We start from the raw sequence: 15,367 nt of genomic DNA, 5'->3' as shown, positions 1-15,367 counted from the left end.
ACAATGTCTCTAATTTTGTGTTGAGAAGTGATATTCATAGCCATAATACTAGAAACATCTAAATTTCTCACATATATCTTTTAGTATTTATATTACAGTTACTAGAACAAAGGGTACACACATTATAAATACTTTTGTTTGGCCATTACATCTATATTATTCATTTTTTACTAAATGTACACTACAAATGCATCAGTTTCTAACCAGACTGGAGCCTCATTTGGTTTCACTAGCCCGGCCCTCCGATGGGCTGAGTCCACTACTGTGGTTATGAAATTCACTATTAACAGAATTGAACCAGCTTTGAGACTTACCAAGTACTCTATGACAAAACATATATCTCAAAATACACAAAACTGAGGCACTAAAACACAGTCCTCAAACCAGAGTCTCTTTATGGGGCCCAAACACTCATTTTAAATGAATAGAGGGACACTGAATAACTCCAAAAAAGAGATTGTGAGATAATCAGGGAAATTTTAGGTCCAAATTATACCGAAAAAGGAACGCATAGGCTAAGAGCAAACAAGGAAACTGAAAAATATACCAGTATTTATTCGGATGTGATGCCAATATTTATTCAGGTATGAAACTGGCCAATATTTATTCAGGTATGAAACTGTGCAGGCTGTAATTGTACAGGCACAATAAAAGAATGTAGCCACCCAGGTTAGCTAGTCAGGTTGTGGAATTCTATGAGACCCATAGTGAAGCAGAAACTGAAACAATAAAATGGATCATTGTGGTAAAACACGACCTGAAGGAAGCCGAAATAACACAACTTGATTACCAAACAGAAAAATTTGTAGGCAGAAATTTCACGACTGAATAGTTTGCCTGACAGAAAAACCCAAGAAGACTAGGACAGTGTAGTCTGACACGTGAAAGAAAAAAGGCCATTCTGAGGGAATGAAAGTAATATGGGCACAAAGAAAAGATAAAACAAAACCCTGAAAATGCATCTTGTTGTACACAGTGGGGACTAGTAGGGCCCAAACATAGGTGGTGGTGGTGGTGGTGGTGGTGGCAGTTGGTTGTAGTAGTAGTAGTAGTAGTAGTAGTAGTAGTAGTACTAGTCTCAGTAACAGCAACAGCCATGTCATTTTTTATCTATGACTGAAACCAGTTAAGCTATATCATACACAGTTCAAATGGTTCAAATGGCTCTGAGCACTATGGGACTCAACTGCTGTGGTCATCAGTCCCCTAGAACTTAGAACTAATTAAACCTAACTAACCTAAGGACATCACACACATCCATGCCCGAGGCAGGATTCGAACCTGCGACCGTAGCAGCAGCGCGGCTCCGGACTGGAGCGCCTAGAACCGCACGACCACCGCGGCCGGCATACACAGTTGTAATTGGAATTGTCCTTTGCAGATATTATACTTTTTACTGTGGTATCAGTAAAATTCCTATCAGTATACACTGTTAAGTTGCATATCTAGTGTCAATAAAGTTACCAAAGGCAGGGCAACAAAGAACAGATACCATATCTCCTGGCATAATAATTGAGATTCCAAGAATGATCCTTATTAGCTATCCTGTACTACGGACTTTCTTAATTTGTTGCTCTCCTACAAACAAATTTCAGCATACTTATATGCATCACAATGTAATAATATCAACACTGAGCTATTGTTTAAGTCTTTGATTATTGCAAATTCAATAGATTGCATGCAGTTACAATATAACTAGTAACCAATCATGTTAATAACTTTTATACACTGTTTATCATTTATACTTGTGTCCACATGTATATGGAGACTGCACATATTATTTATTGTCAGGTGTCCTGGGAATCCCCTTTCTGGATGTTGTCCGTGTCCTTGCAGCAGTACTCTTGCTTGGTAATGTGCAGTTTGTGGATGGCCAAGGACTTGAGGTGGATGTGAAAGGCGATGTAGAGCTGAAATCTGTAGCCAGTCTGCTTGGTGTTTCATCAGTTGCCCTTTTCAGAGGATTAACATACAGAACACACAATGCCCGAGGACAACTTGTGAAATCTGTCTGTGATGCAAATATGGTGAGTAGTTCTTCATAGTTTACAATCTTATCATTACAATATAAAATATTTTACAAATATGCTTTGAGGTGGGTGTCTACCAGTGATATGTTCAGTGTAAAGGGAAATGTGATACTGTACAGTCCTGGGTAGAATAAAAATAATGGAAGAAGTAAAGGTATCCAATCATTGTATTGTTGCAGTTTTGATTGATTGTGGGTGCATAAATGAGATTTAGATTTAGCAGAGTTTTCAGATACTCTCAGTTTTGAGAACAAAAAAAAAAGAAGAAAAAGGAAAAAAAAAGCACTTGTGGCTACACTACCAAAATTGACTACATTGTCCTGATACTGCAGCTCAGTTGTGATTAGGGCCTGTGTCTGGTGGAGTGGGTGGGAAAAACAAGCAGTGGTGGGGGTGGGGGTTGAGAAGGATGGAGGAGGGAGGCTGATAGTTGGTCCAGAAGGGTGTAAGGGTGTGGGACATTGCAGCATGCTCAGGTGGTGGCAAGGGAACTGGAAGAATGGATTGCAGAGTGTCAGACACAACAGAGGTGGGAGGGAGGGAGTGAATGAGTGTAAATTGATGGAGCAAAGGGGGGGGGGGGGCTGAGAACAGGGTGGAGGTGGAGGGGAATGGGAGGCAGCACCTAGCAGATGATGAGGGCAGGAGGATTGCAGGAACAAAGACTATGTTGTAAGGACATTTCCCATCTGTGTAGTTAAGAGAAGCTGGTATTAAGAGGCGGGATCTGAATTACAAAATTTATGAACAATTAAAGTCGGCCACGTTAAGTAATGCAACATAATCTGCCATTGGATGGTAAACTTTCCTGTTGGCCACAGATTATCAGTGATGATTCATTTGATTAGACAGCTGGTTGGCTGTCAGGTATGCCCCCATAAAAAAGGCTGTAGGTAAGTTGCAGCATGGTTGCTGTATGACATTCCTGCTTTTACAGGTGCATAAGACAGGTCTTGCACCTATGTTTTTGTAGGGATATTATCTATGTGGCAAGTGAGCTGTATAAGTAACATTTGATTTCTATTAATGTGACCTTCTGCCAATGAAATAAGTCATGGTAGTTGAAGTAGTATACATACGACATTTGGTTGAACGGAATCAGTACAGTAAGATGTGGCAATGACCGCACCATGAGTGAAGTTGCCCAGCTTGTTGGTGTATCAACACAAACTGTTCAACTTATGTACAAGGAATATTGTGCCACTTGCACCCATGTAACACAAAGTAAGAACAGTGGTCATAAAAATATCCTAACCAACAACTGGAGACGAGTGTCATGCCTTGTCAATGACAATCAGTTTCAAACCCAACAGAAATTACACCTTCCAGTTAATGCATGTACACCTCAACCAGTTCTTGAGTGAACACTGCAAAGGGACCTGTTTTCAATGGACATTTGGAGACAAGTAGCCCACAAATTCAACTAAATACCTGGGTGTTACAACTATGAACAACTTAAATTGGAAGGAACACATAGAAAATGTTGTGGGGGAAGGCTAACCAAAGACTGCGTTTTATTCGCAGGACACTTAGAAAATGTAACAGACCTACTAAGGAGACTGCCTACACTATGCTTGTCTGTCATCTTTTAGAATACTGCTGTGTGGTGTGGGATCCTTACCAGATAGGACTGACAGAGTACACCGGAAAAGTTCAAAAAAAGGCAGCATGTTTTGTATTATCGCGAAATATGGGAGAGAGTGTCACAGAAATGAGACAGGATTTCAGATGGAAATCATTAAAAGAAAGGCTTTTTCATTGCAATGGAATCATCTCACAAAATTCCAATCACCAACTTTCTCCTACGAATGCTAAAATATTTTGTTGACACCGACCTACATACGGAGGAACAATCACCATGATAAAATAAGGGAAATCAGAGCTCGTACGGAAAGATATAGGCGTTCATTCTTTCCGCATGCTATACGAGATTGGCATGATAGAGAATTGTGAAAGTGGTTCGATGAACCCTCTGCCACACACTTAAATGTGATTTGCAGAGTATCCATGTAGACGTAGATGTAGATAAAAGGCCATTACTTACAGCATCATACACTGAAGTGCAAAATAAATTGGTATAGGCATGCATATTCAAATACAGAGATTTGTGAAAAGGTGGAATACAGTGCTGCAGTAAGCAATGCCTCTATAAGACAAGAAGTGTCTGGCGCAGTTGTTACACTGTTTACTGCTGATACAGTGGCAGGTTGTCAAGATTTAAGGCAGTTTGAATGTAGTGTTATAGTCAGCACATGAGCAATTGGACACTGCATCTCTGAGGTATTGATGAAGTGGAGATTTTCCCGTTGAAAATTTTACAAGTGTATCATGAATATCAGAAATCTGGTAAAACATCAAATCTTCAACATCGTTGCAGCCGGAAAAAGATCCTACAAGAAATGTTCCAATGATGACTGAAGAGAATCGTTCAACATGACAAAAGTGCAACCCTTCCACAAAATTCTGCAGATTACAATGCTGGGCCATCAACAACTGTCAGCATGTGAACCATTCAACAAAACATCATCAATAAGGGCTCTCGGAGCCAAAGGCCCACTCGTGTATCCTTGATGACTGCACAACACAAAGATTTACGCTTTGCCTGGGCCCGTCAGTGCCAACATTGGATTGTCAATGAATGGAAACATATTGCCTGGTCAGACAAGTCTCGTTTCAAATTATATTGAGCAGATGGACATGTATGGGCATGGAGACAAGCTCATGAATCCATGCAACCTGCATGTCAGCAGGAGACTGTTCAAGATGGTGGAGGCTCTGTAATGGTGTTGGTATGTTGAGTTGGAGTGATATGAGACCCCTGATACGTCTAGACATAACCCTGACAGGTGAAATGTACGTAAGCATCCTGTCTGATCATCTGCATCCATACATGTCCATTGTGCATTTCGACGGACTTGGGCAATTCAAGCAGGACAATGCAAAACACCACATGTCCTTGCTACACAGTGGCCCCAGGAACAGTCTTCTGAGTTTAAACACAACCGCTGGCTGTATCTGGAATGCCTTGCAATGTGCTGTTCAGAAGAGATCTCCACCCGCACGTACTCTTATAGATTTATGGACAGCCCTGCATGATTGATGGTGTCAGTTCCCTCCAGCACTACTTCAAACATTAGTCGAATCCATGCCATGTCATGTTGCGGCACTTCTGCATGCTTGCAGGGGCCCTACATGATGTTAGACAGGTGTACCAGTTTCTTTGGCTCTTCATTGTATAAACCTGCATAACTTCAGTGAGTTAAAACAACACAGAAACTGGACAGTGGGTAATCGACAGCATCCATTGTGATCCAGTGAGTTAAGATTTTACCTCTTGTCAAGTGCTACAAGATGTCAAGTGCACCAACATCCCAATGAGGTATTTAACTTACCATGTGTGGACAGAGTAGTTCAGAACATAGATGTTTCAGAGGTGTTTTTCATAACATGACTTGAGCCCACTCATTCAGAAAATCATAGACATTAACCAGGATGATTACTTCAACATTCTCAGTGACCAATTGTTGCTCATTCTTCTACAATTTCATGATGAGTATAGTGTGGACATTTCCATCTTCCAAGATGACAGCTGCATTCACATGGTTGTGTATATACATTTCTGGTTTCACAAATGCTCCTCAACTGGACCACTAAAATACCCTAACTTAATCCCCCAAAAAGTGACTAGGAATATTTGCAAGAATTAGTTAAACACAGTAATTAACATCCACACTATAACTTAAAACATTAAAACCACTTTTATATGCACATAGTCCCAACTGAACGTCATGTCAAAGGTTGACCTTTGACACGAAGTCTAGGTGGGACTGTGTGCATATGCAAGTGGTTTTAATGTTTTTACTTATATTTACTGCACTGAAGAGGGCCACAGAGTGACCGAAGTCTGGATAAAGAATAAATATTATTTGTAACTAATTGCTGCACCTGTTACTACTTGAAATAAATAGAGTTGCTGGGTGCAACTGCGTCCTCATGGAACCAAGCCCAACTTCTGCATCAATTTGAAAATGTCACCTCATTCTTTGTATCATTTCACATATGGAAGCACCCACATCTTCTCCTTCGTCCAAACTTCATTTTGTATTATCCACTTTCAATTATGAACGCATCACTTCAGTAAAAAAGTGTGGCATCAAGAGAGATGTAAATACTAAATATATATATCAAACACACACACACACACACACACACACACACACACACACACCTACTGTCTCCTTTCTGTGGCCCAGCTATGGATTGTGACTGCATGTGACCTGAGCACCATTCTGGGGTGAGTGGTGGGGGATAAAAGACTGTAGATGCATTGGTAGAATAGAAGGCATGTGTAGTGCTGGAGTGAGAGCATTGAAGGGGAAAGGTAGGTGAGGGACAGGGGCTAGTGAAATTTGAGGCCAGGGGGTTACAGGAATGAAGATATGTTACAGGGACAGTTCCCACCTGTGCAATTCAGAAAAGCTAGTGTTTGTTGGAAGAATTCTGACAGTGCAAGCTGTGAAGCAGTCATTGAAGTGAAGATCATTGTGTTGGGCAGCATGTTCAGCATCTAAGTGATCCAGCTGTCTCTTGGCCACAGTTTGGCAGTGGCCATTCATACGGACAGCCTGCTTGTTAGCTGCATGCACACATAGAAAGCACCACAGAGGCTGTAGCTTAGCTGTAGATCACAAACGAGGGGCCACGGGCAGAGCTTGTGTAGTATGCATTACCCCTAGACCCGTGGTCTAGGGGTAACGTCTTTGATTCATAATCAAAACGTCTTCGGTCCCGGGTTCGATCCCCGCCACTGCCTAAAGTTTGATAAATAATCAGCATTGGCGGCCGAAGACTTCCGGCATAAGAAGTCAGCCTCATTCTGCCAATGGCCTTGTCAAAGAGGGCAAAGGAGCGGATAGAGGTTCCGGGCACTCTCTTGTCCTAGGGGTGGGAAATTGCCCCTAAAGGCTGAAGAATCAGCAATGATCAACGACATGAGGATGCAGAAGGCAATGGAAACCACTGCATTAAAGACACGTAACGTGTATCCACAGTCTGGAATAGTCCCCCATTCGGATCTCCGGGAGGGGACTGCCAAGGGGGAGGTTACCATGAGAAAAAGATTGAATAATCAACGAAATGATGTTCTACGAGTCGGGGTGTGGAATGTCAGAAGCTTGAACGTGGTAAGGAAACTAGAAAATCTGAAAAGGGAAATGCAAAGGCTCAATCTAGATATAGTAGGGATCAGTGAAGTGAAGTGGAAGGAAGACAAGGATTTCTGGTCAGATGAGTATCGGGTAATATCAACAGCAGCAGAAAATGGTATAACAGGTGTAGGATTCGTTATGAATAGGAAGGTAGGGCAGAGGGTGTGTTACTATGAACAGTTCAGTGACAGGGTTGTTCTAATCAGAATCGACAGCAGACCAACACCGACAACGAAAGTTCAGGTATACATGCCGACGTCGCAAGCTGAAGATGAACAGATAGAGAAAGTATATGAGGATATTGAAAGGGTAATGCAGTATGTAAAGGGGGACGAAAATCTAATAGTCATGGGTGACTGGAATGCAGTTGTAGGGGAAGGAGTAGAAGAAAAGGTTACAGGAGAATATGGGCTTGGGACAAGGAATGAAAGAAGAGAAAGACTAATTGAGTTCTGTAACAAGTTTCAGCTAGTAATAGCGAATACCCTGTTCAAGAATGACAAGAGGAGGAGGTATACTTGGAAAAGGCCGGGAGATACGGGAAGATTTCAATTAGATTACATCATGGTCAGACAGAGATTCTGAAATCAGATTCTGGATTGTAAGGCGTACCCAGGAGCAGATATAGACTCAGATCACAATATAGTAGTGATGAAGAGTAGGCTAAAGTTCAAGACTTTAGTCAGGAAGAATCAATACGCAAAGAAGTGGGATACGGGAGTACTAAGGAATGACGAGATACGTTTGAAGTTCTCTAACGCTATAGATACAGCAATAAGGAATAGCGCAGTAGGCAGTACTGTTGAAGAGGAATGGACATCTCTAAAAAGGGCCATCACAGAAGTTGGGAAGGAAAACATAGGTACAAAGAAGGTATCTGTGAAGAAACCGTGGGTAACAGAAGAAATACTTCAGTTGATTGATGAAAGGAGGAAGTACAAACATGTTCCGGGAAAATCAGGAATACAGAAATACAAGTCGCTGAGGAATGAAATAAATAGGAAGTGCAGGGAAGCTAAGATGAAATGGCTGCAGGAAAAATGTGAAGACATCGAAAAAGATATGATTGTCGGAAGGACAGACTCAGAATACAGGAAAGTCAAAACAACCTTTGGTGACATTAAAAGCAACGGTGGTAACATTAAGAGTGCAACGCGAATTCCACTGTTAAATGCAGAGGAGAGAGCAGATAGGTGGAAAGAATACATTGAAAGCCTCTATGAGGGTGAAGATTTGTCTGATGTGATAGAAGAAGAAACAGGAGTCGATTTAGAAGAGATAGGGGATCCAGTATTAGAATCGGAATTTAAAAGAGCTTTGGAGGACTTACGATCAAATAAGGCAGAAGGGATAGATAACATTCCATCAGAATTTCTAAAATCATTGGGGGAAGTGGCAACAAAACGACTATTCACGTTGGTGTGTAGAATATATGAGTCTGGCGATATACCATCTGACTTTCGGAAAAGCATCATCCACACAATTCCGAAGACGGCAAGAGCTGACAAGTGCAAGAATTATTGCACAATCAGCTTAACAGCTCATGCATCGAAGCTGCTCACAAGAATAATATACAGAAGAATGGAAAAGAAAATTGAGAATGCGCTAGGTGACGATCAGTTCGGCTTTAGGAAAAGTAAAGGGACGAGAGAGGCAATTCTGATGTTACGGCTAATAATGGAAGCAAGGCTAAAGAAAAATCAAGACACTTTCATAGGATTTGTCGACCTGGAAAAAGCGTTCGACAATATAAAATGGTGCAAGCTGTTCGAGATTCTGAAAAAAATAGGGGTAAGCTATAGGGAGGGACGGCTCATATACAATATGTACAACAGCCAAGAGGGAATAATAAGAGTGGACGATCAAGAACGAAGTGCTCGTATTAGGAAGGGTGTGAGACAAGGCTGTAGCCTTTCGCCCCTACTCTTCAATCTGTACATCGAGGAAGCGATGATAGAAATAAAAGAAAAGTTCAGGAGTGGAATTAAAATACAAGGTGAAAGGATATCAATGATACGATTCGCTGATGACATTGCTATCCTGAGTGAAAGTGAAGAAGAATTAAATGATCTGCTGAACGGAATGAACAGTCTAATGAGTACATAGTATGATTTGAGAGCAAATCGGAGAAAGACGAATGTAATGAGAAGTAGTAGAAATGAGAACAGCGAGAAACTTAACATCAGGATTGATGGTCACGAAGTCAATGAAGTTAAGGAATTCTGCTACCTAGGCAGTAAAATAACCAATGACAGACGGAGCAAAGAGGACATCAAAAGCAGACTCGCTATGGCAAAAAAGGCATTTCTGGCCAAGAGAAGTCTACTAATATCAAATACCGGCCTTAATTTGAGGAAGAAATTTCTGGGGATGTACGTCTGGAGTACAGCATTGTATGGTAGTGAAACATGGACTGTGGGAAAACCAGAACAGAAGAGAATCGAAGCATTTGAGATATGGTGCTATAGACGAATGTTGAAAATTAGGTGGACTGATAAGGTAAGGAATGAGGAGGTTCTACGCAGAATCGGAGAGGAAAGGAATATGTGGAAAACACTGATAAGGAGAAGGGACAGGATGATAGGACATCTGCTAAGACATGAGGGAATGACTTCCATGGTACTAGAGGGAGCGGTAGAGGGCAAAAACTGTAGAGGAAGACAGAGATTGGAATACGTCAAGCAAATAATTGAGGACGTAGGTTGCAAGTGCTACTCTGAGATGAAGAGGTTAGCACAGGAAAGGAATTTGTGGCGGCCGCATCAAACCAGTCAGTAGACTGATGACCAAAAAAAAAAAAAAAAAAGGCATATATAGCACAACTCACTGCCAGTTCAGTGCCTACTGTTTTTTTCAATCTTGCTTGTTCTGTTCATCTGCATTGATTGTTTTTGCTAGGGCTGTTTTGTTCTTGTTTCATTTTTTATGATGGCAAGTTTAAGTGAACAACATGTAGCTGTGAAATTTTGTTTTATACTCTGTAAAAATGCTGGCTGAAACTGTTTTAATGTTGAAAACAGCTTACCAAGATGACTTTATGGGAAAACTCAAGTGTACAAGTTGTTTGCTTGATTTAAAAATGGCGATATGTCGATTGAGGACAAACCTCGTTCTGGATGTCCATCAACTGCCCGAATCGACAAAAATATTGAAACAATTCAAGTGCTTGTGCTCACAGACCATTGACAGACAACTGATCAACTGTCAGAGATTAGTCCGTCAAAAAAAAATCTGATTTGTCGCTGACAGAAGACCAGTTCTTCTACCTTGACAACACACCTGCACACACAGCCATCTCTGTTAGACAGTTTTTTTTACTGAAAATGGCTTGGTTCTGTGACCCCATGTGCTTTGCTTGCCTGACCTGGCTCTGTGCAACTATTTTATATTTCCAAGCATGAAAAGGGGCATGAGAGGACACTGATTTGACAACACTGAAGCAGTCAAGAAAAAAACGAGGGAGGAGCTGCCCGCCATTTCTAAAGATGAGTACGAAAAAAGGTTGCGAACAGTGGAAGTGCCAGTGGGACAGTGTATTAGTTGTAATGGAGAGTATTTTGAAGAGGATGAGATTATTTTGTAAATATTTGAAAATATATATCTTTTTAAAAATAATTCTGATTTTTTTGTGCACCCCTCGTAGAAAGCACCAAAGTGGTTGCAGCTTAGTTATACATCACATCCCTGATTTCACTGATGGTCCTATCTTTGGTGGTTTAGGAGATGCCTGTGAAATTATCAGAGTAGGTGCTAGGGGGAGGGTGTATGAAACAGGTCTTGCACCTAGATTTATTGTGGAGATATGAGCCAAGAGGCAAGGGATTGGGAGCAGAGATGGGATAGGCACAGGGGTGGGAAAGGATGCACAAAGATATTGCATAGGTTTGATGGGCAGTGGAATACCACTGATGAGGGGTGGGAAGGGTAGTGGATAGGATAGTCCTCATTTCAGAGCACGACAAGAGGTAGGCAGAACCCTGGCCAAAATGTAATTCGGTTGCTTCAGGCTTGGATGATAGCCAGTCATAAGAGAAGTACTCTTTGGGGGTGTACGAGGTGCATTCAAGTTGTAAGGCCTCCGATTTTTTTTCTAATTAACTACTCACCCAAAATCGATGAAACTGGCATTACTTCTCGACGTAATCGCCCTGCAGACGTACACATTTTTCACAACGCTGACGCCATGATTCCATGGCAGTGGCGAAGGCTTCTTTAGGAGTTTGTTTTGACCACTGGAAAATTGCTGAGGCAATAGCAGCACGGCTGGTGAATGTGCGGCCACGGAGAGTGTCTTTCATTGTTGGAAAAAGCCAAAAGTCACTAGGAGCCAGGTCAGGTGAGTAGGGAGCATGAGGAATCACTTCAAAGTTGTTATCATGAAGAAACTGTTGCGTAACGTTAGCTCGATGTGCGGGTGCGTTGTCTTGGTGAAACAGCACACGCACAGCCCTTCCCGGACGTTTTTGTTGCAGTGCAGGAAGGAATTTGTTCTTCAGAACATTTTCGTAGGATGCACCTGTTACTGTAGTGCCCTTTGGAATGCAATGGGTAAGGATTACGCCCTCGCTGTCCCAGAACATGGACACCATCATTTTTTCAGCACTGGCGGTTACCCGAAATTTTTTTGGTGGCAGTGAATCTGTGAGCTTCCATTGAGCTGACTGGCGCATTGTTTCTGGATTGAAAAATGGCATCCATGTCTCATCCATTGTCACAACCGACGAAAAGAAAGTCCCATTCATGCTGTCGTTGCGCGTCAACATTGCTTGGCAACATGCCACACGGGCAGCCATGTGGTCGTCTGTCAGCATTCGTGGCACCCACCTGGATTACACTTTTCGCATTTTCAGGTCGTCATGCAGGATTGTGTGCACAGAACCCACAGAAATGCCAACTCTGGAGGCGATCTGTTCAACAGTCATTCGGCGATCCCCCAAAACAATTCTCTCCACTTTCTCCAACATGTCGTCAGACCGGCTTGTGCGAGCCTGAGGTTTTTTCGGTTTGTTGTCACACAATGTTCTGCCTTCATTAAACTGTCGCACCCACGAATGCACTTTCGACACATCCGTAGCTCGATCACCACATGTCTCCTTCAACTGTCGATGAATTTCAATTGGTTTCACACCACGCAAATTCAGAAAACGAATGATCGCACGCTGTTCAAGTAAGGAAAACATCGCCATTTTAAGTATTTAAAACAGTTCTCATTCTCGCCGCTGGCAGTAAAATTCCATCTGCCGTATGGTGCTGCCGTCTCTGGGACGTATTGACAATGAATGCGGCCTCATTTTAAAACAATGCGCATGTTTCTATCTCTTTCCAGTCTGGAGAAAAAAAATCGGAGGCCTTAGGACTTGAATGCACCTCATAGCTGGGCTGTTGGTATGTGGGAGGTGGTAGATAACTGGAGAGACAAGGCACAGGAGATCTGTTTCTGAACAAGGTTGGGAGAATAACTACGGTCTGTGAAGACCCTTGGTTTATTTGGAGAGGGACTGCTCATCACTACAGATGTATGCTTCATGGAAGGGACTTCTTGGTGTTTAATGGGTGGTATCTGTTGAAGTGGAGGTATTGTTGATGGTTTGTAGGTTTGATGTTGATGGAAGTACTGATGTAGCCATCCTTTGGGTGGAGGTTAACATTGAGGAATAGGACTTGTTGGGTTGAGGAGGACCAGGGGAAGTGAATGGCAGAGCAACTGCCGAGGTTCTGAAGGAATGTGGATAGTGTGTCCTCACCCTCGATGGGTGTGCTGTCCTCACTGTCGCTGGGTTTCTCACCTTTGTCCCAGATCAAGCAGATGTCATCAGTGAACCAGGTGAGGGGTTTGAAATTCTGGGTGGTTACAAATTATTCCTCTAGATGTCCCATGAATAAGTTGGCATAGGATGGTGCCATGTAGGTGCCCACTTCTGTAGCACAGATTTTATTGTAAGTGATGCCTGCAAAGGAGAAATCAAACAATGGAAAATCCAGGATGGAATATAACAATATCCTGAAAAGGGAAGCTGCTATTCACCATATAGTAGAGATGCTGAGTCTCAGTATCTCCACTACAAATGAGAAATTTGCTTATAGACCTTCTCATCCTCTCCCAGTCCTTACAATGGAAACATTTTTTCACCATCTACCTATCAATCAGATTCAATCCGAAACCAATATTGAATCCTGCCTGACTCAGTTCACACCTACAGTCAATCATTATTCACCAGCCCCTTCCTCCAAATCACCCTCTCTTAACTTTCCAGAATTTCCTCACCATCATTATACAAATCCATCAACATGGAAACTAACCTTACATCCACAGAAATAAATGCAATCCACCAACTAAGAACTGAGCCTCTCCTTACAGCCTTACTTGCTGACAAAGGCTCCACCACTGTGGTTATGGACTGTAGTGATTACCTGATAGATGGACTCCGTCAACTGTTGGATACATCCACCCACAAACCCTGCTTCAGTGACCCCATTACACACATCCAGCAGGATCTCCAGTCCTTCCTTGGGGGACCATCCCAGAAATACCCAGAGGCTCTCTCTCTCTCTCTCTCTCTCTCTCTCTCTCTCTCTCTCTCTCTCTCTCTCTCTCCCCTCATCCCCACCACTACTGGCATCTTTACCTTCTACATGCTTCTTAAATTCTATAAACCCAAACACCCAGGTCAAAAGAGAGAATCTCTGCACTTATGGGCCAACACCTTCAGCCTATAACCCATAATTTACCCTCCTGTATAAAAGGCACCAACCATTTCCTCCAATGGCTCTCCACAATTTCTATTCTTTTAGCACCCAGTGCCATGCTTGTCATTGTCGATGTTACCTACCTCTACACTATCATCCCCAATGCCCATGGCCTTGCTGCTATTCAACACTACCTTTCCCAATGTTGAGCAGGCACCGAATACACAACCTTCCACCTGGTAACCATGAACAACTATATCCTCACCCACAATAACTTTTCCTTTTTTTTTCATTGAATGAATCCCCTAAAAATGCCTCCATGGTACAGCAATGGGAATCCACATAGCACCATCCTATCCATTGTATTTCAGCCAGTTAATGGACCATCTACAAGAATCCTTCTTAACCACCCAGAATCTCAAACCCTTCACCTGGGTGAGATTCACTGATGACATCTTCGTGATCTGGATTGAAGGTGAGGAGATTCTATCCACATTCCTCCAGAACCTCAACACATTCTCCCCCAGTCATTTCATCTGATCCTCCTCAACCCAACAAGCTACCTTCCTTGATGTTGACCTTCACCTCAAGGATAGCCACATCAGTACCTCCGCCCCATCAAACTTACCACCCACAAACAATATCTCCACACCGACAGCCTCTCATTCCATACCAGACGCCTCTTCCACACAACCTAGCAATCCATGGTCTTCACCTCCGTAGTGATCAGCAGTCCCTTTCAAAATATGCCAAGGATCTAACTGAGTCCTTCAATGAGTAAAATTAACCTCCAAACCTTGTTGAGAAAGAGATCTCCCATGCTTTGTCTCTTCAGTCACGTATTGCCTCCCACATACCCACAGGCCGGCCACAAAAGATCATTCCCCTCATGACTCAATACCATCCACCATCTACTACAGTTCTGTCACAAGCATCTCCTATCCCATCAAAGGTAGGACCATCTGTGAAAGCAGCCATGTGATCTAGAACTAAGCTACAACCACTGTAGTGCTTCTCTATGATTGCATGCAGCTAACAAGCTGGCTGTCCGTGTGAAAGGCCACTACCAAACTATGGCCAAGGGACACCTGGACCACCCAGTTGCTGAATGTGCTGCCTAACACAGTGAGCTTCACTTCAATGAATGATTCACAGCTTGTGCCATCTGGATGCTTCCTACCAACACCAGCTTCTTTAAGTTGTGCAGATGGGATCTCTCCTTATAGCATATCCTTCATTCCCGTAACCCCCTGGCCCCCACTTCTAGTCTCTTGTCATATACCTACCCATTCCCATCCTTGCTCTCAGTCCAGCACTACACAATCTTTTCCCTTTCCTACTTCTTTCCTCTCCCTTTTCAAGTCGGTACCTTCCTCCAGCCTCTCTTTACTCCCACCACCCATCCCATATTGCTGCTCATGTCAGACACAGTTGCAGTCCACA

At 42.6% G+C, this 15,367-nt stretch overlaps 1 protein-coding gene across 1 annotated transcript in view; it reads left to right on the top strand.

Moving 5' to 3' along the window:
- Positions 1-15,367, top strand: part of LOC126474146 (myosin-I heavy chain) — a 180,300-nt gene that overhangs the window by 72,702 nt on the left and 92,231 nt on the right. Inside the window, exon 6 of the mRNA XM_050101600.1 lies at positions 1,792-2,027. Within this exon, the coding sequence (XP_049957557.1) occupies positions 1,792-2,027 (236 nt within the window). The remainder of the gene's footprint in view (positions 1-1,791; positions 2,028-15,367) is intronic.

Source organism: Schistocerca serialis, chromosome 4 (genome assembly GCF_023864345.2).
Source record: "Schistocerca serialis cubense isolate TAMUIC-IGC-003099 chromosome 4, iqSchSeri2.2, whole genome shotgun sequence".
NCBI classification, from domain to species: Eukaryota; Metazoa; Arthropoda; class Insecta; order Orthoptera; family Acrididae; genus Schistocerca; species Schistocerca serialis.
This window is presented reverse-complemented; position numbering and strand designations above follow the sequence as displayed.